Source organism: Equus asinus, chromosome 9 (assembly GCF_041296235.1).
Source record: "Equus asinus isolate D_3611 breed Donkey chromosome 9, EquAss-T2T_v2, whole genome shotgun sequence".
NCBI lineage: Eukaryota > Metazoa > Chordata > Mammalia > Perissodactyla > Equidae > Equus > Equus asinus.
Window position 1 is genome coordinate 77,607,501 of NC_091798.1, and position 27,159 is coordinate 77,634,659.

General features: G+C 36.4%; 1 protein-coding gene across 12 annotated transcripts in view; it reads left to right on the top strand.

The window, feature by feature from the left end:
- The window catches only part of ARB2A (ARB2 cotranscriptional regulator A), a 381,926-nt gene that overhangs the window by 239,671 nt on the left and 115,096 nt on the right, over positions 1-27,159 (top strand). For all 12 annotated transcript variants that reach the window (XM_044780004.2, XM_044780007.2, XM_044780003.2 and 9 more), the window contains 2 exons: positions 12,400-12,516; positions 19,085-19,169. In XM_044780004.2, the coding sequence (XP_044635939.2) occupies positions 12,400-12,516; positions 19,085-19,169 (202 nt within the window). The remainder of the gene's footprint in view (positions 1-12,399; positions 12,517-19,084; positions 19,170-27,159) is intronic.

A 27,159-nucleotide genomic window follows, 5' to 3' on the forward strand; every position in this document is an offset into this window, starting at 1 on the left:
CACATTGATGTTTTGTTGATATTTGACCTCCATTCTTTCATACATATATGCCTAGAAGAACAACACAGAAGCTATGTACCAATTTACCACTTCCTTTTCACCTTACCTCTTCAGTAAAGGTTTTCTGAAAGCATCTCTCTTGTACTCCGATTTCTGCACCATGTCTATTTCACTTATAATCTCATTAGATAAAATCTATGTGTGATTCTGTTTTGTATATTGCCTTTTATATTATTAACACTCAGGAAAATAGTGTAATAATTTCAGTCTGCAGTGCTGTCAATCTGTCACCTTTCATGCACTACTTTAAAATTCCAAAAATGTAAATGAAGTAATTAACCTGATATGAAACAGTGACATATAATTGACTTTCTAAATTAGTGAACTACTGACTCTTCTTTATATCTTTGCCATTTTATAGGATTTCATATTGGCTAAATTGGCTACTTAACAAAAGGTGTGATGTAACAAAAATTCTGCTTGCTACCATAATAAATACTGATGCTTATTAAACATCCTGTACTGTGCTAAGTATATTTATTTTAGATTCTTGCTGTTTGAATTATTTCATACTCATGAAACTGAGGCAATATTTAATGATAGTGGAATATAGACCCTAAATCATTGACTCAACCAGTGGAATATCCCACAAAGAAGTGCTAATGAACAGAGACATGAAGGAAAATGGAGTTTTTAAAAATAGCCTAGAGAATGATTCTCCTTCACTCACACATAAACCCTTCCTCAGTGTAAATTTTTCAATGCCATCTTGCATCAGAGCTGTCATCAGATGTCTAAATGATAGGTTTCAGGGTTCTCCTCTTCCTGTTAGTGATCTGAAGTGCTACTCCAGCGTTTTCCATTACAGGACATATTGATAGAGGACACTTAGTATCTAGTGACTGTTGTTTATGGCTCACTGGTGTATGAACTCAGAAGTGCTCTTTTACTGCACATAGTATATGTACATGTTCTCCATCTGTGAAATGAAGATACGGCCGTATACATAGAGGTCAACAGCTACTTTCATTCCAACCCCATCTTTTCTTCCACCTAATGTTTGTATGGTTTTGTGCAGTAAATACAATCCTAAAAAGTCCTATCTCAAATGAACATATTTCAAACCATTTACTCCTACAGACTTTCATTATCATTTCAAAAATGTGAGTCATGCTTTTGTAAGAAAAATGACTCCAACATATAATCAGAATCCTATTTTAAAATCCCAGCTTAAAGGATTGTCCTACATTTGTTGGTCAGTAGAATGTGCATTTAAACAGCCCTTATAAGTAATTAGCTGAATGGAAATTTCTTCCAGCAACAGTATTCACTTGAACGTTTCAGCAGGCACACAGCTCCTGGTATTTAGCATAAGTTCCTAGGTAAAAAAGCCATCTGGAGATCCTTGTTCAAATATTTTCAAACAATGTGGGAAGCCTGTGACTTGTACTTAGTATAATGATGTCACTTTCCCATTAAAAATGTGTGTCAACCTCTCCCTAATGTTTGGCAAGTCTGATAACCCACAATTGATTAATGCATCCTGTTTGAAGAACATTTAGGTGGTCTTGCTTTACTGTATCTATGGGTCAATGCCCAAATCCGAATCTAAAAGTGAGACCTCCATCCAATATATGCATATTAGATCAGTGCCACACCATTTCTGCATAAACCTGAGCCTGAGAAATATGATCAAATAAAGGTTACCCTGAATTTCTAAAGGCAAAAAGTCAGAAACATCTGAGGACATAGAATAACTAAGATCTGGAAAAGAATCAAAATCTCAAATGTCTTTAGTCCCAAAATTTATATGGCATAGTGTTTATTTCTTTTATATCATCGGGAGTAAAGGCTCAGATTTGAAAAGCTAACATAGCTACTTTTACAGTGAAACCTCTCTGTGCATGCCCACCCTTCCTTTTCCACGGCCAACACCACCAGACATTAAGTAGTGATAACTGCATACTTTATTGGAGGTTTGGAGTTATTTTGTACTCTGGTGTATTCAGGTTTGAAATCACAAGTATACCTTACTTTATCTGACATAGACATTTCATTTGAAATTTAGGAAATCAAATCATTTACCGGTGGATTTATTGGACAATTTTTGAAATTTGTGATTTTTATTTCTTTATGCTTTTCAATAGTCAGTGCTTGTTCATCTTTTAACTTTGTGTTTTTCCCTTTATAATCCTTAGTTGAGGGATAACTCAAAATTTGATGGGATAGATAATATGGCATTAGATTGTGAGAGACCTAAAGTCTAAGATAAATTTACTTGATCTGATAGATATTAGTGAGTTAAATCATAATGCAATCTTGAGTACACAAATACGACAATAGAGTGCCAGGCAGATTGGAACGATGATTTAGATTTGAATCAACAGTAGGTTAACGCTTACTTTCAGTTGTGGCCCTGGGTGGATGTTATGGTACATAGTCCACTTGCTCCTTCAGTAGAAGACTTGTTGCTCCACCTCTTGGGAGTGCTTTCAGCAGACAGCCTCCACGTATCAGCCCCTTCAGGGATTGCCTTGGCTGCTGTGGGGCCCATATTTAAGACAGAACAGTGTGGGAGATGAAGAGCCAAGCCGTCCGGGCCCAACTTGGGATGACTCTGAAGGGTCATTCCCAGTCCAGAGCTCCCCTGGGATTGTGCAAGCCTGTAGTTGGACCTGTATCTCATCTTGACCTCTCTCTGCCCATTCCTGCTTTGTTCCCATCCCTTCCTTAGATGTTGATCCTAGGGGCACTCCTTTGTAAACATCCCGCTAAATTCCATCTCAGAGTCTGTTTCCTGGGGAACCCAACCTACAATACGGTCTGTTTCTAAATACACCAAACAAGACATCCTTTTAACTTCCTAACCATCACTTTCCCTGATCTATTCCATTCCTGTAAATAGCACCTCCATTCATTCCACAAATAATTTTTAAGCATCTATTACGTGCCAGTCATTGTGCAGGGAATGAGGATTTGGAGTTGAGCTGACAAATATGATCCTCCCCTCCTGGAGCCTACATTTCAGTGGGGAAGAGAGACAGTGAACAAATCATTACCAGTATAATAAGTATTTTAGAAGGGGAAATGTAGGGTATTACTTACAGATAGCCATGGTGTCAAGACATGGGATTTGGAGTTAAAAGATCAAGCTCTGCCACTTACAGCTATGTGAATAGGGGCAAATCATTTACTTTCTCTAAGCATCAATTTCCTCATCTATAAAACAGGTACACAATCCCTCAAGTACGAGTCTACTGAAAAAGAAATTGTTCTATCTAATGAGATGATCTATTTATAATACTCAGAATATTCATGGTCTCTATAGACCTTATCTGAACCTGCCTTCATTCCTAAATTTTAAGTTCTTCCTGAAGATCAGAAACCACATCTTTCTCAACTCTATGGTAATGATGTATTACCTAGAACAGTTGATAAATTAGAATATTGCTTTCCCTGTTTATGCCAGGTAACAGGGTATACAGTCTTTAAAATATATTGAAAACAATACAGGTAATTGGAACCAGAATTTTTAATAAAAATATTTTTAAATGTAAAGAATAATTTTGAAAGCTATAGTCAAATCTCAAATACACCAAACGTCTATGTGGCAATTCAGTGTAAAGGTTTTTTTCCCCAGCTTTAGTGAGGTATAATTGACAACTGAAAATTGTGTATATTTAAGGTGTACAGCCTGATGACCCCGATATCTGTATGCATTGTGAATTACTCACCACAGCCAAGCCAATCAACATATCTGTCACTTCACACCTAGTATAAAGGCTTTTAAGAGAAATCTGTTAAACAACATAATCTCCTATACTCTGGTTGTCTGCTATATATCTTTGTGGCAGTAAATCTTGTCCCTTTAGCCTTCTTTTTCCCAGACCAAAAGAAAATTGTATGCTTTAAAACATAAGTACAGTCATACAACATAAAACAATATTTCAGTCAACAACGGGCCTCATATACAGTGGTGGTCCCATAAGATTAGTATCATATAACCTAGGTGCATAGTAGCCTATACCATCTAGGTTTGTGTAAGTACACTCTGTGACGTTTGCACAATGATGAAATTGCCTAACAATGCATTTCTCAGAATAACATCCTTGTCATTAAGAGACACAGCTATATATTAACACTCTCCCAGCTGACTGTGTATGCCTACCCCTGCTGAACCTAATGAAATCTTTGCCACAAGTTTTTAAACCATTAAATGATTTACAAATTCTCTCTCTCTATATATGTATGCACCAAAGTGTATATACCAATTAATAAAGGCTCATAAGTGATTTTTAAACTGAGTATTGTGCACATGCTTGCTACTGACTTGCATTGGAAACATTTCTGGGTATATATTACATTTATAAAGTTTTAATAAGTTTTCTCATTTTTCCATCTAAGATTATGTATTATCACCATTTCACCATCTCCTTTGCTAAGCATGTCTTAGTTTTTTGGACTGGCAATATTAAGTCCTTACTTATACTTTTATAATATATCCACTTCAAGTATATCCATTGTAATTTTCAAATCTGTGTTTTATAATGTCTTGCCTACTCTTATAACATTACATGATAAAACATTTTAATCAAACAAGTTACCTTGATGAACCCTTACACTGTTTTCTTAATATGTGACCTCTTTTATTTTCTTCTGTGCATTTAACTTGCTATTTTCTTGATTGGTAGAATAAGTTTTTCAAACTGTTGCCTTTTTTCTCACATCATTTGTTTTTGTAAAGCACCAGTCTTTCCCAACTCCCAATTGTCAATCACTTAATATTTGGGTTTTTTTCTTTTTTTTTCCTTTCAAACCTACCTTACACATGTTTTTTTGTTGTTGAAGGAGCCTGCACGTGGCAGCATGGTCTAGGCAGGAAAGGAAAAGGAAGTTATTACTGCTCTCTTCTGGCCGCCTGCAATAATAAATCATAACTTGCCATTCCCTAACTGGTGGCTGGAGACTTATCTTCATAAATGCACGTGACCCAAGAAGTTTCAGTTTACATACCCCATCCCTTGGGGTTCTTGCCTGTGGAGAGCCTTTTCCTTCCTGAAATTAGACAAAGGTTGTAGGAATTGAGGCTAAGGCTTCAAAGCACAGGAAGAGAGAATGTTGTCTTATCCTGTTGCTAGAGTGGAGCTCCAGCTGGCCATGTTTACCTACCCAGGGTGTGAGGCTGCATGTCCATCTGTGAGGGGCTCAGCACAGCACTAAGGCTTGCCCTTAAGTTTTGAACTTAGGAACCTTTGGACATATTTCTTGCATGTTTTCCTACATGGTTATTTTTATAGTGGCAACTATATAAGTTTTGAGTTTATGCTTAAAATGCCAAGCATTGAGCACAATGAAACTATAAGATTTACCCCTTTGCTAGAGTAACATTTAACTTCTGTGTTATACATACAGTAACCATATAATTTACCATTCAAACCAGAACACTTTTAACAGTGTAAGGGAACACTATTAATAATTATGCCAGGTCAATAGACGTAAACCAGGACTGTCTTGGGCTAACTGGAATGTACGATTATCCTATTTATACCTAATTATTTCCTTTGAAAACATTTGAGCAAGCCCAAATCACTTTACATAATCAAGGAGGTGGTGGTGGGAGTGGGTATAGTAGTTGTATGACACTTCATGACTGCTACCCTATCAGTGCAAATGTTGATGTCACTGGAGAGTACATAGATACCATATCTAAAAGGAAGGATACATTTTAGAAATTAGAAATGCATGTCAAAGTAATAATAATAATAGCTGACAGTATTGATCGCTTACGTGCCTTATCTCATACCCTTCAGCAACCCTATGAGGTGACTACTACTATTATTCCCATTTTTATATTCTTATAATGGTTAACCAAAAATAAAAATTTAAGGACATCTAATTCCAAAGCCTATGCATGCTTTTAACTACAACACTATACTGCCTTCCTTTGGACATACTTCCTATCTCTGTGATTATCTTTTTAAAAATATAGCCACTCTATGTAGAAAAGGGACTCTCTTTCTGCTAGCTTGGCATGCTAAGCCAAGGCTCTGTGCTTTTTGCTGGCCCAAGTAATTCTGAAAGAGTTCACTGGTGGCAGGAAAGTGGAGCTGCCATAGTATGGCTTCAACAGTTCTACTTTAATTTTCAAGTGCCTGGTGCTATTACTGATTTAGTATTCTGATTACAGGATTTTAAACAGACATAATAATCAGCTCTTCCTACTGTCTGGTTTGGTGGTTTTAGAATTATTGAACCACATACTCTAAAGAAAAAGTAGCCCTTCATAATTTTTTTTCTTTTAGGTATCTATCACTTTTTAAAAAGTAGTATTTGTCATTAAATGCATTCTAGGCTAAGCTTCTCTTACCTGCTCCATTGAGAAAGGAGAATACACTAGTTTACACAAAGGCAGTAGTTTGCATTGTGTGGTTTTGTGGGATCGTCTATTATTACGATTTACTGTGTGCCAGGTTCTCTGTTGTTGCTTTATATTTAGTTCATTTCATCTCACAATAACTCTATGACTTAGGAGTATTTATCCTCTCCCTCTTACCCGTGATGAACTTGAGACACAGAAAAAGTTGAAATAATTCACTCAAGGTATCGTTACCAGAAGTGGCAGGATAGAGATTTGAACCCGGGGAATCGGACTCCAAAGTCCTTGAACCCAACCGCCACACTCCTTACAAAGACTACTTACTTGAAAGCTTCTACTTTCAAAAAAAAAAATAGTAGGGAATGCAGATGAGAAGTGTGAACTGTGAGTAGCATGTGAGAGCTGAGTGTCATACTTGTCTGGATTTCCTGCTGGGCAGTTTGGTCTTCATGTTTCATCTGCTGAAGTGTGTGTATTTCATTGTAATCACTAGAGGTGCTTCAAGAGCCTTGGGTGACAGAACCAAGGTTTTAATGTTGCAGCAAAGATGATATTTGTTCTGTGAGTAGCATGCTATTGTGCTATTGGGATCAACTTGTATAAAAGAATCTTCAGGAAGACATTAACAGACATTAACGGAAAGGACTGTCAAGCCCAGTGTCGGCTGATTAGTCATCTTGGTCCAGGGCACATTTTTAACCTGGTGGGCCTGATAACATGCAGGGCAGTATGCCATATGCCAGGGGATATACAGGTAGAAATGTAAAGTGATGGGAGAGATCTGTGGTGAAATACCATAGCTTATCAAACCACATGAAAACTACACTCAAGTAGAAGCACCGAGTGTAATTGTAATCTTCATGCTGAAAATGTGAAAAGGTACCAGCTTTTCGTACTTCAAACCTTTGAAACAACTTAATCTGAAATCTTAACTCAAGGAGCTCTAGAGGGAGCTAATCTATTTATATACATATATATTTTTAAAAATACATCTCAAACCTCAGCCGTGCTATTAAGCAGAGTGATGATTCATTCATGCTCATACAGTAGTAATGATCCTCAGATTTATAAACGTGCGGTAGTGTCAGATCCTAATCTGAAGGAAACGTGGGTCGTTTGATTTTCTTTCAGAGTATTCTTTCCTGTACAAGTGATTCACAGGCTGTAACCCTCACAGTGCATATGTGTAACACATGTCAGGATTTAAAAAGAAGGTAATGGCTTTTGCTGATGAAAGACTTTAAAACATTTCCCTCAAATGCATGTGTAAAACACATCATATATGCAAATATAGATATGGCCTGCATCTACATATATACATCCCTACCCCCAACCCACACAGGCCTGTTTCAGGAGGTCCTCTTGGACTTTAAAATATAAGACAAATTTATTCTGAGTGCCATGACTGCTGTTCCACAAATATCAGAAAATGAAATTATCCATTTCTTCTTTTAGATTAGGGTGAAGACAACCTAGTTCAGAGTTCACTTCTTCTTTTGATTGGGAGTATTGAATCTAGTATTGGGTTGGGTTCATAATTTCCAAACCCCAGGGCCCTGGACTAGAGATAGGAAACTACACCCAAAGACTTGATGGCAGAGCACCCCTGGAACATCGATGTCTCCCTGCCTTCAAAAGCCTATCTTCTAAGCTAAGACAAACGGACAGCAACTTTTTAATTTAGTTGAGTGGAGGTAAAAGAGTCTTTGTGTTTTCCTTTGCTAAAAGTAGCTCTGGAAGAAATGAAACCTAGGGAAAAGTTACAACAGCTGGTAAGTACAAAAAGGGGATTAAGGAACTTTTAGGGTAACATCAGTGTTTAGATTTGTCCAGGTACTTGTGAAGATCACAGGCAGGTATGTCATTTGAGGGCCTTGGAGAAAGCATGGTGAGATAAGTTAGGTAGACAGAAAAGGTCTACGTGGTTTCTGGGGAGAGATGGAGCAGCTCTGTGGAAGAGCTGGAGTGCACATAGAGGGGAGCAAAGGTAACTGCTGCTGACCCTGGTCCTCCCATGCCACCCCTCTGGGCCTCTGGTCTACATCCCACCAAATACTTTTACACTCTGATAAGCTCTCCTATCTTGTTACAGTTACTTCATGTTTAAAAATCTTACTCTTACTCTGGAAGAAAAAAGAAATAATGGAAGGGTTTTTTTTTTCCCCTCTCAATTTCAACGTCATCAAAAATTTTAATAATAGTAAGATGAGCCAGCATACAGATGGTATGTTTTAATCTGTTCAAAGTACGTGATATTTATTGGGTTAGTTAAGCTTTTGTCAGACTGGGAACATGCAATACCGTAAAGGAAAGAACAGATGAATTGTGATTAATTTAAGGTGGGAGGAGTATGAATAGATACCTGGATAGAATTAAGAAGGGGAAACAAAAAATCAGGTGACAGCATCAAATATTTTGTATTAATTCTCAAATCATCAATATGATTTGTAGAAATATCTGATTTCCCTCTTATCCAAGACATCATTTATTTTAGAACTGTAATAATAATTTTTAAATACTATCGATAGCCTGTTTTTGCTCATGGCTAATTTCTGTCTCAGCATGATTTTTAGGATTTCAGCATTCCTTACTGATCTGGATTTGGATCTCTCTCTCTTTTTTTTTTGGTTATCATTTTTTAAAAATGTCTAAGTCAGTGAAATACTGTATATGTGAAAAAGGAATTAATCAAATGAGTTTATTTATGTAAGAGTATTATGGTATATTACTGAGAAATAGACCTCATGTGATACAAATGAAAGAACACAGAACTTAAAGTCACATTCAAGTCAGAGTCCTGTCACTTTTTATCTGTGTAGCCATTAACCAGTTTCTTGGCCTCAGTTTCCTCCTCCACAAATGGGAAAAATGATACATGTTTTGCCTACATTTCAGTATTATTTCAGAATAAAATGAGAATGAATATGTATTCATTTTGAAATTTGTGAAGTGCTATTCAGATAAAAATAAATATTATTTACAGACAAATACAAACAAACAGTATTTTAATTGTAACTTTACCAAACATAACCTATTAAACCATGGAACTTTAAGATGTTGATGTCTGGGGCATCAAATTTACTTTTCACTTTTATCCAAATGAAGACTTTATAACAAAAATGGAATGCCATCCTTTCTTTTTGAAAAATTGGTGTAGGTGTTAAATTGATCTTAAATGTAATTGTTTGAAGGGATCACTTAGCAGGTACTTCATAGTTCATTCAAGTATACATGGAGACATTGAGATCAGAGGGGCTTACCCTTTTTAGAGACTAAAATCCCTTTAAGAATCTAGTAAAAGCTAAAGATCCTCTTCCAGAAAAATATTCATATCATATACAGAATTTTGCATGGCATTTCAAAGGTGTTCATATCCATGGAGCCTAATAAAAACCACATCTCCACCTTAGATTGACATATAGTAAAACTTGGATGATATGGCTTCTTCCCTTTCAGATTTCTGGGTTTTCCAGACTATTGTGGTCTTATATTATAGACTATTATAGAAATTGTGTTCCTGCCCAGCTGCACTTCTACCCATCCTTGCTTTAGCTATATTCCATCTAAGGTCTGTCTCTTAAACAGTCCTGATTCCTGTGTTCAGTCCACCCCCACCATTGCCGTTCTCCAGCATTTTTCATCAGTGCTCATTCCCAGTGGAGGCAGTAAGGGAGGGAAGAGAGGCTATGAACCAGGCTAACAAATGCAAGAAGCAGAGGCTTTGGACAGAAATGGCAGTTGCGTGTAGTTCCAGTGCTACCAGATTGGGTTGCACCAAGACTGAAACAGAGGTAATTAGTCTGAAAAACTAAGCTGTTAAGATTTTCACCGACTTACAATTCTACTAATCCTAAACAGTCAAGTATTTGAAATTCTTTGTTACTGGGTTCATTTGTAAGCAGCTCTTCATTGAGATCCTCTGAATTTGACCCTTCTATACGTCTGATACTATAACATGAAGGTGATTTTTAAACTAGAGGACTATAACAGTGTGGGGGGGGGGAATCGTGCTAGATTATAATGTGATTTGATGTGATGTGAAGAAAAGTCGCATGTCATTACTTCCATTGTGTGAAATATTAGCCAGATGGACAAACAAACCAAAGCTTTTTTTCCTCTGGTACTCTGTGTAACAACTGTATATTTTTCCAGGTTTGTAGAATTTTAATCCCTCGATTTTCTACTCTTGCTCTAAATATTCAGCCTATTCAACTCTTAATTTTGTATCCTTTCACAAACAGTCTACAATATTTAGTGTCTTCACACACCACCATCTTAAATAAGTCAGCGTATGTTAACAACAACCGCAACAAAATCCAGGACAAATATTTTAAAATGCAGACATTCTTAGAATACCAGAAGAGCGTGTTCTTATTTTGTAACTTCAGCAGCAATCGCTCCAGATCTCTAAAAGTGTTCGTCTAGAAAATGAGAATAAGGACATCCAAGTTCTTCATGGGCCAGGTGGATTCACTATTGTGGAATTTGGGGTTTTATTATCTAATGTCGGTTTAAATTTTTATATTCTAGTGCCAGCGTGCTCCAATGAGAATCTATTTTTAAAATAAAATGTAGAAGGTAGCAAACTACTTAACAATGAATGTTAAGTATTGAATTTGAGTATTATCTTATGCTTTTAAAAATATTAATTGGTATTGCATGGTGAATTTTTGTAGTAATATTGTGACTTTGAGAACCAACATTTATTTTAAGATTTCCAAGTTGTATAAGCAGAAAACACAGAGCGCAAAGCTTTAAGGTGTGGAAATCTGCTGAGGCAGCATTAACGGTGAGTTAGATCCCCATTAGGTAGCACTCAGTGGAAGGGGATGTGCATATGCCGGATTTAAAGCAATTTAAAAGAGAGCGACACATCTTTGCTTCAGAATGCCAACAGGCATCATTTGGTATCAGAAGCGTGGCTTATAGTGTTCACTGTATGAGCTTTCATCACCATTCAGAATCCTCTCTTTTTTTAAAATGCGGTAATATATTTCTGGTAGACAATTCATAGAAATTAATTGCAAATGATAGAGAACTTTTTTTAAAATGCGGTAATATATTTCTGGTAGACAATTCATAGAAATTAATTGCAAATGATAGAGAAATTGCTCTGTTTTAGAGAGAGAAAAGACAGTTGATGCAAAGAAATAGTAAGGGCATGGCTATGAAATTCAAGACTACTACTTAGTATATTTTAAGTAACTTTTTATTAAGTTTTGTTACATCTGTTGTGTCAAATTAGGGTCACTAGTGTTAGTAGATTAAAACCTTTTATGATTATTTTGATTTAGAACTGTTATTTTTCAGTTTCTTCATCTTGCAGACCACTGATGAATTCTTCAGTTTCTTCAGACCAAACAGCTCTTTTTTAAATTTTAGAACCATTTAATTTTATAGAAATGACACGCTATAGACGGACTTTAAGTATAATAGTTTGTCGATATAAAGAAATAGATTAGAAAGAGAAATGATATTGATAGGCTTTGAAGAGAAAGATCTTTGTGGGCGTTTAAAGCAGCAAGGAATTACAAGGCGATGGTGAAGAGCAGGCTACTGAACTGGAGAAGTCAAAGCAAGATATCTTTCTTTACTCATGTGCCGTCTACTGAAAATTAGAAGTTAGTTCCAAGCAGCTAACAGTGAACCCCAGGTGCTAACTTCCCTGAAGCACTGAAATAGGAAGTGGTGGAAGAAACTCGTAAAAGAAACCTTCAGGGATTCCTCCTTTTTTCCCCTGTGATCCCTTTAATCCTTGAATTGTCAGACCACATGGAAAATAATAGAGCTGCATAGTTGTAAGACTTAAGTGGCATTCTCTTTTTAAAGGAAAATATTAGGTCTTTTCACATCTCTGGACAAGAATAGGGCATGTGTTCAGGGTAGAAAAGACTAACTTTGAACAAGAAACGCATCTTGCTTTTTCATTTTTAATATAATATTATTATTATCTATGACTAAGCAGGCTGCACCCAGTAGGGAAAAAATTATAGCTAATGTTTTATTTTCCTTTTTTAAAACAGATGATTCAACGAGAAGCAGATGTAAAAAGTAAGGTAACTGCTGTGGCGTTGACAGACTCTGTTCACAATGTGTGGCATCAAGAAGCCGGCAAAACGATTCGAGAATGGATGAGAGAGGTGAGACTGGATTTTTTCAATGCTGAGATGAATGAGGGTGAGCCTTTATATCTTGAGCCCCCACCAACTTATATCACCTCCCACCCCCAAACTCACTTTCTAGAGGCAGAAAATTTAGAGGGAATAGAAAAAATGAGATATGATTGAAATAATAATATAAAACCCTTCTGAAGAACAAATACTTTTTTGAAAGCCCTTTTCCCTTTTTTTTGGCTTTCTATAGAATATATGTATGCATACAATATATAGTAGGAACTCTGGCCGAAGAAGGTCATAATCTGTTAAGAGATCATTATTCCCTGATATTTAGTTTTTCCACCAGCTATTTAGCATTGCTGCTGCTTAATTACAAGAAAGCAGTTTAAAGTACACTGCATCTCATCCTTTTCTTGAAAGGTGGTCAGTATGTTCCACTCTTAAATGGATTGGCACACTACTACTGGTAGGGGAAGAAGTAAAAAGCTGAAGATGTTTCCCAGACTCTTGAGCTAGGAGAAACCTAGGGGCTGGTCATGGTCCAGCCTCAGACTAAGAAAGTTTCTTTTCACACTTCCTAAGGCTGGTGAACCTGAAAACTAATAAGGACTTATTGAACTTGCTCCCATCTTTCTAAAAACTTTCACTCCATTATTTCTTTTATTCCTATTGCAATATAAAACTGAAATATCTTTTTATTTATATTTACCTTTCTGATGTTATAAGCAATTGACATTAGCCACACTATAGCAATTGTTTAGTCAAATCATATACTTAGATCTGTACCAATAAGCTTGTTGAGCTTCCTGACTTTCACCCAGTTTTTGTTTATAGAATACCCAGACATTTATCTGGCTGACCTCTCACCACAGATATCGTGGGTAACTTCTCCAGCCCTTGTGTTGCACTGTAAGGACCAGAGAGTTAATGTTTAAAAAGAGTTTTGAATAAATAGAAGGACTAGGCATATAATCCCATAGGGTGTTAACATAATGTCACCAGTCTGTTTTGACTGTTGTTATTCTCCATTAGAAAAAGTACTTTCATCATCCAAAAGTCCAAAATATTTTTATTCCATTCCTCATAATGCTATTAAATGTATAAAGGTAGGTTTTTAATCTATTCTAACACCCAGCTGTTTTTCTGACCACATTGCTTTTCATGTTTCTCTGTCCACAAGTTATCTACATCCCTAATTGTCTTTTCCAAGGGCCTAAACTTTTTTAAGAGAAATTTTGTGTATTTCATGCCTATTCTTTTTTTGTGCTATTTGTCTGTCAAATGGGTACAGAGACAGTTCCCAGCATTATATAAGTAGGAGAGTTAATAAATTAGCTGTTAGTACCTTTTCGCCCCACACAAAACCAATATGGAGTTTAATACTTGTCCCAAACTAGAAACAGCCCTGTTCCTCATTTTTCAATTGGGAGTTCTTCATGTCTCATTCCAGGTGACAAATACAGCAAAATTTATTTAGCTTTACTTCTTTAAGTATTTCTAACTAAGACTCGATTAGGTATCCCCTTCAAATTCAGAACATATTAATCTGTGCATTTTTTCATCTGACTGAAATAGACAGTAGTTGAATTCATCTTAATTTAATCAGAGCTGTCATTAATTTCTTTGCAAGCATGGCTTTTATAAAATTTTTTAAATTTTTATAAATGACCTAGTTCTTGAATAGTTCTTTCAATTCCCTCGATTATGCCTTAGGCATGAAGCAGCATGAAGAGTTTTTTATTATGACATACCAAAATTCAAACCACACTCAGTCACTTACCTAGCTGTGTAGTCTTGAGCAAATTATTTAATCTCTTTGAGATTCAATTTTCTCATCTATAAAATATAATATGTACCTTGCAAACATGGTTGGGAAATAACATATGTACAGAAATAGCATAGTTGTTGGCACTTTAAAGAATCTCAGTAAATCATAGCTATTATTGTTGTTACCTTCTCACCCCCAAATAATATAAAATACATGAGCTGTATTCTTCTTTTCTTTATGATTTGCATACGGAAAATAACTTACAAAAGAGGAGCAGTTCAGAACAAGGAATTAGGAGAACTGAGTTCTGATAATGATTCTGGCTTAGTCCCTCACTGGGTAAATCAGTAATGTACCAGGTACTTTGTCTCCTAAGACTCATTGTCTTGGGAAATCCACTCCATCTTTCTGGGCCTATTTCATAATTTTGAATTAGAGATAATAATTCTTATTCCATCTACATCATGAACTATTGTGAGAATCAAAGGTGGTAACCAAGAAGAAAACCCCTTGAAAAGCAAATGATACTACTAAAGAAATGAAATGTGTTATTATAGAAAACACTATAATATCCTGGAGATAAAAATTATTAGATCGTTGTTGATGGAGCTCTGAAATTATCCCTGCTCAAAGCTCTTCCCTAAAACAAGAACAGAAAGGGAGACTATAGAAGTCTATGCCAGGTACCCTTGTCAGTAAGTGTGTGATCCCCTAGTAGAGAATTCAGTGTGGTTTGGCAAGATGAGCCCAGTGTTTCCCAACATTCAGGAAGAAACCTCATCCCCTCTTCTTTCTCCTTTTTTAGTCCCTATCTGTCTTTTGGCCTCTCAGTGATTGGCTCCATTATTTCACCAAACATTGCTTTCAAATTTGTAAGTAGGATGGTGGTACAAATTGCCTAGTCATTCCTCTTATACTACAAATTAGTAAAACTTCTTTGTTTTGTTGTGGAATCTACAAAAGTTGAATACATAGAAGAGTGGAGGACAGTGGTCACCAGTGGTGGGGAGGTGGGGGAAATAGATGTTGATCAAAGTGTACAAAGTTGCAGTTGTGTAGGCTGCATAAGTTGAGAGACCTGATGTTCAGCATGATGAGTGTATTTAATAATACTGTATTGGATACTGGAAATTTGCTAAGAGAATAGATTTCAGGTTCTCTCACCACACGTGCAAAAGAGTGGCAACCATGTGAGAAGATATGTTAATTAGCTTGACTGTAGTAATCATTTCACTGTGTATATGTATATGAGATTCTCAGGTTGTATTCCTTAATATGTCGTTTTTATTTGGGGAAAAAAAAGGCTAAGTAGGTAAATGCCATTTCCTGACATAGCCCTGGCCTCTGAAAGTCTCCATCTAAGCCAGATGTGTGGTTCAACATAATGGTGGAGAACCCTTACCTGTCACCATTCGACTCTGAGAGTCAGTCCTGGAAACAGCCTGGTGAATCCTAGTCGTTCTTGTCTGAGGACACAGTGCCTTCTATATTAAAGATCAGCCTCCAAGGCATTGGTGATTTACAACTTAGGCAAATGAAATAAAAATGAATAAAAACCTAAACTCAATCCGGGCAACAAGCATCTCCGAATACTTCCAAATACCTTGCACAGGAATACCTACTACCTACTTTTCTCTTTAAACATAATGTACTAAGTTTTAACCTTTTTATTAAAAATTTTAATTCATTTCATTTCTACACTGAAATATTGTCAACCCTTGGTTCAGATGTCAAAGAGAGTCACTCAGCACTGTGGCCTACAGGCACTTCTAGTCTGTATTAATAGTTTCCAAGCTGTAGAATTTCACAAAGAAGACAATTTACAACCACAAAAACCTGTAAAGTCATAATTTCAGAGTAAGGGAACTTTAAATTGAAAGCACTTAACTTTAAGAAACACCCACAATATTGCCTCTTTTTCTCTTTTTCCTTAGACCCAGAAAAACTCTAGTTTCATGGCCCATCCCAGTTTGCTGGCTCTGGCCAAGGGCTTCTTTCTCTCTGCTTGTTGGTTGGGATGACGTGGGGCTGCATCCGAGGCTCAGGCGTGGCTCTGTTGGTACCTCTGGTCCAGCGTGCCTTGTTGTCTGCTCAGGGCGCCTGAGAAGAAGACCTGGGGGGCTGGGAACTCTCTCCAGCATGTGTGGAGTTTAGGTAGGGCTTTCCTAGTGGGCTGCCTCTGGTGCCATCCAGGACACTTTGCTAGTGTTCATCTCAACTGAAGAACTGGGGTGGGGGGCAAATTGGGACGTTGAGAAGAGGGAGAGAATAAGCATTAGAAAAACAATGAAAGACATTTCTTTTGTAAACTATAGAAACGCATCTCAGAATAGGGAGTTACATTTGGTAAGATGGAATTTTAGATCGAATTCATATGTAAAGGCTGTTTATCTTTCTCTTATTTCTTTCTTTACATATATCTCCCAGTATGTTTACATTATTTTATTTCATTATACTCTATCACATGGCAAACATTTTCTTAGCTTGTTTTGCCCTTTTTTCTGTATATTTTTCTATGTGGGGTAAAAATGTCAAACATACATCACACACGCACGCACACATGTACACTCGTCAAACTTCTAGTATCGAACCTGTACAATCCTACACAAGTATTTTGTCATTCCAGAGAACTTTTGGACATATTCACTTTAACTGTAGGGTGTTTAGTTTCTATCCTATTTTTGTGAGAGATCAAAGCCTAAACACGTACCTAGATAAAAACTGAAATTTCAGACTCATAAAATGTTCACCTATATTTTGCTTTAAATATTTGAGTTAAAGGTGACCTGGATAAAATCCGTTTTGTTCGGCATTTTAAAGTCAATGATAATGAGTTAGAAAATGATTAATCACCTGCATATTGTAATGTACCGTCACTTTTATTAATACTAGAAATATCTATAAGACAGTTTTACATATGTAAAATGTAAGGGAGCAGTATTAAGACTGACATATCACCTGGGTAATAGCCAACTTTCATCAGAGGTGGAGGTACTACTAGGATGAATAATAATTAAAATATATACCTAATCGCTGCTTGTCTGTCGGTAGTGCTAATTGCTGTCATTGAAAAGACTGAATTGTTTAAGAAAAAGAGAGAGAAAGAGAAAGTCATTCTTCATTGAAGCTATCTCCCTGTATCATTGGGAGCCTATTTTTAGTACCTATAGAAGTCATGATTTTTGAATTTATTAGGGGCTGTGATGAATGATAAAACAAATCATCCATTTGCATATCTTGACACTGCTTTGGAGAATACTTATTTCTTACAAGCAAGTGTCACATTGTATATAAAAGCTGGCTAATTGTGTGCTAATCTTCTGCATTATCTAGAACTCTCTGATGTGGTATTCTATCAATAGTAATATTAATTTTACTTATTTCAAATGTATGAAATATCTTCTAAAACCCTATTTCTTTTATAATTTCTGCTCTCTTACATTGTATAATTTTGCATTCAGCTGCTAATTAAGATTAGGAGTGCAAGTTATAGAATATGTATCCACTTTAAACCCTCAAGCTTTTGTAATACATGAAAATACTAATATTTTTTCCATTTTAAATGTAAAAAGAGAGAAAGCATTTAAGAACATTATTAGATGTTGTGTTTGTTTTCATGGGTTTTTTTCCACGCAGTTCAATAGTTTCATTGATCTACTGTTTCTTACAAAAATCTGCCATGCTTTGTGAACTTCACTTTCTAATCTCATACAGCAACCCTTCCTTTATGTTATTCCTGCTCTCCCTGGTCCCAGAACAGTAGGGTTGCCTTGACAAATCTATTCAAAAGCCATTCCTTGGCCTTTATTGGTGGGGACTGGGGCCTTTGAAATTCTCTCCTCACTGCAACACAGCTGACATCTTCTTCCAGACAGAATGAATTAAGGAAATACAATAAGACACTTGATCTACCAGTCAAGGATCTTTCCACAGTGAGGACGGATTCCATGGTGCACAACCAGGGCAGCAAGCATCTAAAAATACACAATACATGCTTGTTTACTAGAATAACAATCAGCAATTTTTCCAACATGATTGATAGGACGATTTCTTTTAAAATAAGATCTGTCTGGAAATTCATTGTGTGTGTGTGTGTGTGTGTGTTCTGAAAATTTTTTATAAGTCGTATGTGGTTAATCATATTTTTTAAGCCAGACTTCAAATACAGACTTAGAATGTATGGAAGGAATATAGGTTATTTTTATTTCATTTGTCTGAGTTGTTAATCATCTTAGAGGTTGATTTTTAATATTGAAGGCTTTGTGTCCTCAGACACACAGCTACAATTCACAAGGTTGTGTTTCTTTTGAACTATTGATACAGCCTTCATTGAACCAGGTTGAAGTAAAAATTAAAAGATATATTTATATGGGCCAGATTTTGAGGAGTAATTGCAAAATTTGTTTCTTCTAGTATTACAAAGATGAAGAATATAGTTTAAAAATGTAGCTATTCTTTCACATGTTTAAATTAATATTTATCTCCATCTAAAGTCAAAAATGGACGCTCTTTTCAATTTCCCTTAATTATAATCCTAACCTTCTCTTACAAATATATTGCATCATGGTTCACAGAAAGTTACATGTCTTCTTAATGTCAGTACAGTTGATTGGCTGAATTGTAGCAGATAAGCTTTTTCCCACAGTCATGTTGGTCATAAATAATTACTGTTTACGTAAGAAAATTTTTTATAGTGTATGGGGAAAAAAGCCTGAATATACTTCTAGTGGTTGATTATGTAGGATAAATTAATCTCTGCAGCCTAAAATGTTGGCCTTGGCTTAAATTATGTTTCAACAGAAAATTGTCTCTATTACATTTCAGAACTGTTGTAACTGGGTCTCTAGCTCAGAACCCTTAGACACATCAGTGGAGTCCATGCTGCCTGACTGTCCCCGAGTCTCAGCAGGTATGTGTTTGATGAAAAATGTGTGGATTTTTTTTAAGGTGAAAAAATATGCTAATAAAATGGGGAATTTTGTTTTGCGAATTAAGCGTGTTGTTCTGCCTTCAATCTTTGAATGAATTATTGGTAACATATGGCATGGGTCTGATCCGCTACCATAAATTTGCTAAGTAGCTGAAAATTCTTACCAACAACCTCAGTAAAGATGAGTAGGTGAAACAATTTGATAGTGATATAGACAGTTGCTGTAGTAGCTTAGGGAGACAAGATGTATATAAGTAAAAAGTTGATTGAGACAAGGACTGGCTAGGCATACAGGATCTCAGAGTATTTATCTCTGATTGAGTACCAATTCAGTGATACAACAGGCAGTCAAGGCGGTGAGTTCAGAGAAGAGAAATTGCTGTGGCCTAGAGTCTTCAGAAAAGTTTCTCCTGCAAAAGATTTTGGCTGAATCTTGTGTGTTAAACAGGATTTGGACTGTAGGAAGATGTGCAGGATGGCATTCTAGGCAAAAGAAACAGAGCAATGTAAGCAGTAAGGCTGGAATGGATCTGAAGATGTTCACAGAAAACTAAGGCAGGACTAGCCTGCCTATTGCAAGGAAAGAGGTGGCACGGTGAGCACCTCAGGAACCAGGTGGGCTCCAGACAGTTTAAGGATGGTACTGATTTCCAGCCTGCAGGATTTGTACCCTAGTCTCTAATCTCTACGTAAGCGGAGAGAGTGACATTTTTCATTGCTTTCTGGTTTTGGCTTTCACAATTCTCAACCAATTTTGATGGTAAACACAAAGTGAGCGATGGTACCTGGTTATGGCAACAGAACAGAAATGGGCTTGCTTTGGCCATTGATGCCAGAGAATAAGCAGAAGTTTTGAATACAGACTATTCTATATAAAATCATAGGAGATAGCTAATCACTAAGTACTCAGAGTTGCAGACATATTTACAAATTGGAAGGAAATAATTGGGAGAACAGTTCAAATACTAGGTAAAGAACTTTGATTATAACTAAATTTCACTATCATTAATACCTAAACTTGAACTGAGCTTCACTGTCATTACAGCTAAACTTTTAAGGTCTGTCAATCAGGGTTCAATAAGAGAAACAGACCACTAGGAGATATATATGCTACCATATATATACATATATGTGTGTGTATGTGTGTGTATTACACAATTGATTTCGTTTATTAGTGGTAGTTATATTCTATAAAGTCGCTGAGAACACTGAATTTGTGAATACTGAATCATTACTCCTAGGGGAAATACAGGGTTAGGTTCCTGCCAGCCAGACCAATTTTTCTTAGGACAAAACTTGCTACTCTCTCTAACCTTCTATTCTCTGTGGGTTTTTATTTCAACAAATTTGGCTTAAATCAGATTTCATATACACTTTCCCGCATATGTCCATTTCTTCGTCAGATGTTTATTGAGTACTTATTATGTTCCAGGCACTGTTCTGGAAACTGAGGACATAGCAGTGAACAAGAGCTTATCACATCTTTTTTTTCCCCAAAACACTAAAAAAAAAAAAAAAGAACTGTTTCCTGGCCCTCTGCTAGGAGGTAGGTTCCTCCTTCTGAAGGTGGCATCAGCGTAAGGTGGCATCAAATGAGAAAAGAATTAGGGCCAGCACTCCCCCAGCATTTTCCACACCTACTCAGAAAACTGAATGGTTTTTCAATCAAAATCAGGGATTTCCCTCAAAGAGTCCTTAAAAAATGTTGAACAAGGAGTATACCATGATCAAAATGGGATTTTAAAGAAGCTTAATTAAGTAAATGGAGAAAAGAAAGGAGCAAGAAGCCAGCTGCAGTAGACTCAGCAGGCTGTGACAATAAAGCAAATGTATGGGCTGATGGCATGAACTGGAGTGGTGGCAGTGGGAACAGAGAGGATAGGAGAGCTAGAGCAAATATGACTCGGGCAGAAGCTACACTCCAGGATGATAAACAGATTGGGTGGAGGCAAAGGGAGAAGGAAGAGATGATAAGCTCCAATAAAAAGTAACTGGAGTAATGAAAGTATCATTACCAGAAGTATCAGGGAGCGGGAGGGGGGAAGTCAGTTAAGGGCAAGAGATGATGAAATTGTCTTGTGACTTACTTAATTGAGGTGATAGCAGTGGGAGTGATGGCAATAAATTCAAATGGAAATAGCCAAAGGTTGTTGAAGCACCTTTGAAACACCTGAAATTCTCTGATCTATAATCTGTTAGTGTAATTTAAAATGTTAATGTTATTTGAAGATTTCAACGTTTGTACTGACTACAAGATAGTAATGGATATCCAGACTATACATTCAATTTAGTGAAGTTGTTTTTTCCAGCTTTCTAAATTATGATGACTTTTTTCTTGGTATAATACGCTTTTGTGTTTTCACTAGAAGTTTCATGGTCAAAGCAGTGAAATTACTTGTAAAAACACATACTCATTTTGTACTGTATTTTTTTCTTTTATTACTAAATATGCTTCCCTTTACAAAAAAAAAATAGACCTATTGCTCATAGTAGCTTCATTTTATGAATGTTATTTACCTATGAATAAATATATAAATATATATATATATTTTTTTTTGGTGAGGAAGATTGGCCCTGAGCTAATATCTGTTGCCAATCTTCCTCTTTTTGCTTGAGGAAGATTGTCCCTGAGCTAACATCTTTGCCAGTCTTCCTCTATTTCTATATGGGTCACCACCACAGCATGGGTTGATGGTTCGTGTAGGTCTGCACCTGGGATCCAAACCTGCGAACCCCAGGCTGCCGAAGCAGAGTGCACAAACTTAACCACTACACCACCAGGCCAGCCCCTGAATATAGATTTTTAAAACGGGTACAATAAAATTTTTAAATTTTACTTAAAATATCACTGATAATTATTTTCAGTAGTCATATTGTTTTTATTTTTCTTTTGAAAGCAAATAGAATACTAATACTTGACAACTCCACATTTAAGAGTTGGCAGTGTTGCACCTTGTATTTAAAATGAAGTCTGACTTTTCAGTTGTTGTAACATATAGTGAATGGTGGGTTTTGAGTGGTCTCGAATATATGTCAAGTGATGCTTCCCACTTCTTTCTGTTAATGGTGTTTCCTACCAGTAAAATTAGCCAGTTAAAAACACTGAATATATTCAGAGAATTACATAATAGGTTAATAGGATCTATGTTTACTGTATAGCCCACATTCTGATTGGTTGGTTGGTTGTTGTAAAATGATGACAGCAAATATCTGCCTCACTTATCTTGTAGAAATGTTATGAGGACAATTCTTATATTAACTGAAGGGATATTTTGAGTCCATCAGAAGGAAGACACTGTAAAAATGTAATGAGGTAATACATATTCTCATTATCATTTTAGAATTTAAGGCTATCATTTATTTTAAAACTGTTATTGATTATCTTAATCCTATAGGAGTGAAAAAGCATTTGCAGAAATATTCTCCCTTCCATTTTCCTGTCTCTAATTCTAGTTTTAAATAACAAATGACTTAATTATTCATGTTTTCCTATGTTCTCTGTGATATTGATAAGGGTCCCAAAATATTACACAGAAACCAGGTCACAGGAAGATAGAAAATATAATGAAGAAAACAAAAGGAAAACCAATAGTTGAAAGAAAAATGTTCAGTAGGACGTAGAAATCTGGAAACAGTAAAGCTGAAAGCGACATCGGGGTAGCAGTAAAGGTGAAATTAGAAATGATCTTGTATGGTGTGCTGCTCCCCCAAAAACAGCTAATAGGATTTTTGGCTCTGTACGAGGAGACATTCCCCCAAGGTGAAAGGAAAGCACAAAATGAATGTTTGAAAACAGACAAGGTTACAGAGCATTGACATCTTCTGACATCTTGCAAGTCTGAACACAGCCTGCTTGGTTGGCACGTAGCTGACAGGCTGCTCTTTGCCAGACTGGTTCTAACTGGGGCTAGGTTTGGGTAAGTGCTGCTGCTGAGGCTCCTGTACTTTCAGCCCTCCCAAATGTGCTTCACTCTGGGTGTGAGCATTCAGTCTGCATGCATTCATTCAGCAAGTATTTACTGTGGACCAGATATCGCTCCAGGTGCCAGGGACAGAGTAATGAATTACAGCTGATAAAGATCCCACATGGAGCTTACGTTCTAGTAAGGGTGACAGACAAGATAAATAAGGAAAGTGTATGTATGTTAGATAATGGTAAATGGTAGGAGAAATATAAGAAATATAAAGCAGGAGAGAAGACCTGAAGTATGTGTATTTGGAGGGGAGGATTTGAATTATTAGAGAGGTGGCCAGAGATGGCTTTGCTGAGAAGATGTCATTTCTAGGACATTCCTTCTAGTCAGAATTGCCGCCACCTCCCACTAATAAAGACAGTATTTGCCTGTCTGTCTTTAGGGATCTTTTTCCTGGACTTTAGGGTACGTGCTCAGTTCTGAAATGTGTGCCGTTATTCCTTCCAGCAGTCTCTTGTTCTGGATCCTTGAAAACCTGCCTTTCTCATCAGACCCACTTTACCAGTCCTCTAAGGCTTATGGTAACCACAAAGCATAGTTACCAGCAAGTTATTAAGATTATTCCACTCTTCCTGAAGCGACTCATAGAGAAAAGTATAACACGTGTACAGCCCTCTGGGGCTCACAGACAAGGCTGCTTATGTCCGGAGGTGAATGGACAGAGCCTCTCCTGGCTGACCTGAAGGGTGAGGGGAAAAATCAGTCTTTTGACACACCTGTGGTCACTTTACATCAGACACACAGGATGGAAAACTATTCCACAGCTTCCTTTTCCCACCTACCATTAAAGAAACACCTGAACCTAGATTCACTCAGACTCTGAGGTCCAGATGTCTGATCCTCTCAACGTGTTTCCTCCCAGAACTTTTATCCATCTCATTTTTCCTCACCCTTGTCATGGTTTGAGACAGGCTTTTCTCTATTATTTCGGCTCACCTAGAACACTTGATGTAAATCAGGGCACCTCAAAATTAGAAAGATAACAGCATAATTATTGAAAAAAGAAGAAAGGAAAAAGAAAAAAAGAACCATAGTAGTGGTCTTAGGAGTTAAGAATTAAACTTGAAAACTTACTATATTTAGATAATTGTTTCTTGTTTCTGGATTTAGAAGAAGGGAGCCATTGATAACCTGTACCTAGCTGTCAAGCCCCATTTCTCCACCAGAACAGAAATTGGAAAATTAGCAATTTCTAGGTGAATTTGAATTGTAGAAAACCTGCTAATGTAACTTTAATTTTTCTTTATTTAAATAGTCCAGATTGACTGTTTACACTGACTTAACTTACTGAATATTTGCTAAATATTCACTTCACTTTATTGCTGAAAATATGTCTTGATGAAATGACACTAGGGAGTTCTCTCTCTTCTTTGTTAATGAATAATCGCTTCCTTCTAAAGATAGCAATGAAAAATCAACAGTAATTGCTTCTAGAGTGTGGTGTCATTCAGAATGTGTAGACAAGTTGAGTTGTCTAATATATTTTTAGCCACAGCTCAAATTACTTAAGTGATTGAAAATCTCTACTTTGCTTTGTAAACAGACCTTAAAATTCAAGGCATATTAGATATATGATGCTGGACCACTTTTTGACTACCCATACTGCTCAAGAATTGTGGCATTCCTCTTTCCATTCAAAGGATATATATTCTAATCCTTTAAGTGATGTTTTCATTAACTAAATAGCACTTTTCAGGCAGTTTTTGTTCATTACTGTAGAATTGGCCTTGTAGCTGTTATTCATCGGGTAGTTTCCCTATTCGTTGTTCTGTGCTACCTTATAATTATTAGTTAATATCAGGGGTGAGTATTCTAAAAGTTGACCACCATAAGTTCCTGTGTTTTCAGTGAATCATTCATTATAATTAGCTGGAATCAGGAACTCTGGGGAAATAACTGATTAGAGAATCATTTAAAATAACCTATCTAAATCTGTGATGTTTGTGTAGATCACCAATATTTGCCCTGATTATGTGTACTTAGTCAGGTCCAATATTATCTGTGATTTTGACTCTCTGTTTTCCAGTAATCACAGCGAATGTAAGTAGTCTCACTCCAGAAATCTCACTTTAAAAAAAAATTAAAAATAGCCACCATGTTTTTTACAGCTTTCTGAACCAATTTGTGAAAAGTCCTTCCAAGAATTTGGCAGTAAAGGTGACAACTCTCCTTTTACTCAACTAACTCTTCCCTTTAAAGATAAAAAAATGTAAAACTAATTATTTTTGGAGTGCTTTTGGATAAATAACAAAATAATACGAACTTGCATTTGTACTTGAAAATTATGAGTTAATTTGGAATAACTACTGTTGCTGTCCCCATAGCAGTGTCTCATAGCTCTTAATGCTGTGTCCTAATTATTGGGAAAGTAAGTTGAGGACCAGTGATACCTGAGGCAGGAATACCATACATTAAGTATTGACCTCCCTTCCCACGACTGTCTGTGCCTCACTTGTCCTCTCTTTCTCTTTCCCTCTGTCAAGTCTGTCTGGGTCACTGCTCTTGATGGCTCGCTCTGTCTGCATATTGCTCTCTGACTCTCTTTCTCATCTGGTTTAGTCTCTATGTTTGACTCTTTTCGTACAGTTTTTGCTTCCCTGTCTCCCTGGCTTCCAGTCTCCCTGACCTAGAGACTCATTGTCCTGCAGCCTCTAGAATCTCATCTCCCCCAGCCCGAACCCTGCCTGCCCCTGTCTGACCTGTGTGGTTTGCCTGGGTCCACTGCCCTTCACTTCTCTTTGACTGCCTGATATGTGCCTCCCTCAAGCCACAAGGTCTCCGCTCTTGCCCACACATTCCCAGTCTGCTCCCATCTACACACCTTCCCTGCCTGCTCTGTCTGTCTTGTCACAAGACATCAAGTTACCAGTGGTAAATCTGTCTGCTGGCAAAAATACCCCCAAAACATTCATCTTCAGAGAAACTGCATTGCTTTCTAGAAGTGATTCAGAGCATCTAAAATAAATATTCTTTGGTACTAAAATGAAAATTCCAAGTGAACATTAGGCACCATAGATAGGCGAAATATTTTCTATTTATAAAATCTCAAGATGGTCTAAGTTGATGATCAGCACTCTAAAAGCAGGGGTTTAATTTTTAAAGTTTTTGAACCATCGTATTCTTTAAACTATTGTCCTTCTTTACAGGAAAATAGTTTTATTTGATGACAAATTTTGAGAAATAATTTGTGTGGTCAATGACTTCAGTTTTTAAGTATTAAAATTAACTGATATATGTTGTCTATTTTTGAGAATTGGTGCTAGTATTTCTGCCTATATTGTCTGTTAATATGCCCTTAAACCATATGGGTCTCACCCCAAGTATTCGATATGTTATACCAGTAAATAAAGCACTCATATGCCAGCTAGTTTACAGATGTTTTGAATAATCTCATGGCACAATCCTTGACAGAATTCAATTGTATTACATAATTTCTTAATTTCTAAAATACTATAGAAGTTACCTGTTGAAAATTTGGGCAAAGAAACATAAACATCATTTAAAACTTTGTATAGCAATGATCTCTATAAATGAGACTTTTGTAAGAGACCCTAAGTTAAAATTTTCTAATAACCTTCTAAAATCAATCTTGGCTTAGAGATTCTTATATTTTTAGCTAATATTTCAGTTGTTCTTTAAAAGCAGCATGAATTATTTCAGATTTTTACTTTTATTTCCTTTTAATAAATTGCCTTCAAAGAAATTTAGTCTTCTTTCTATTTTAATTTATGTTGCAAAGTTACCATACCTTTCCTGCTTAGTTTCCAGAGGGAAAGTGGCTAAATTTAAAATAAGGCATTGTTAATTGAAGGCCACAAATACAAATGATTAAATATAACCAATATGTGGGAAGGCTATTTGTGGAAGCAGAGGATATGCAGTTTATAGTGGAAAACACAGTCTTCCATAGCCGTTGTGGTGCGGCACTTCTCTTATGAAGGGATAATCCTCCAGTGTTATTTGGTTTTGCTTTTCTTCAGAAACAATGTCAAGCA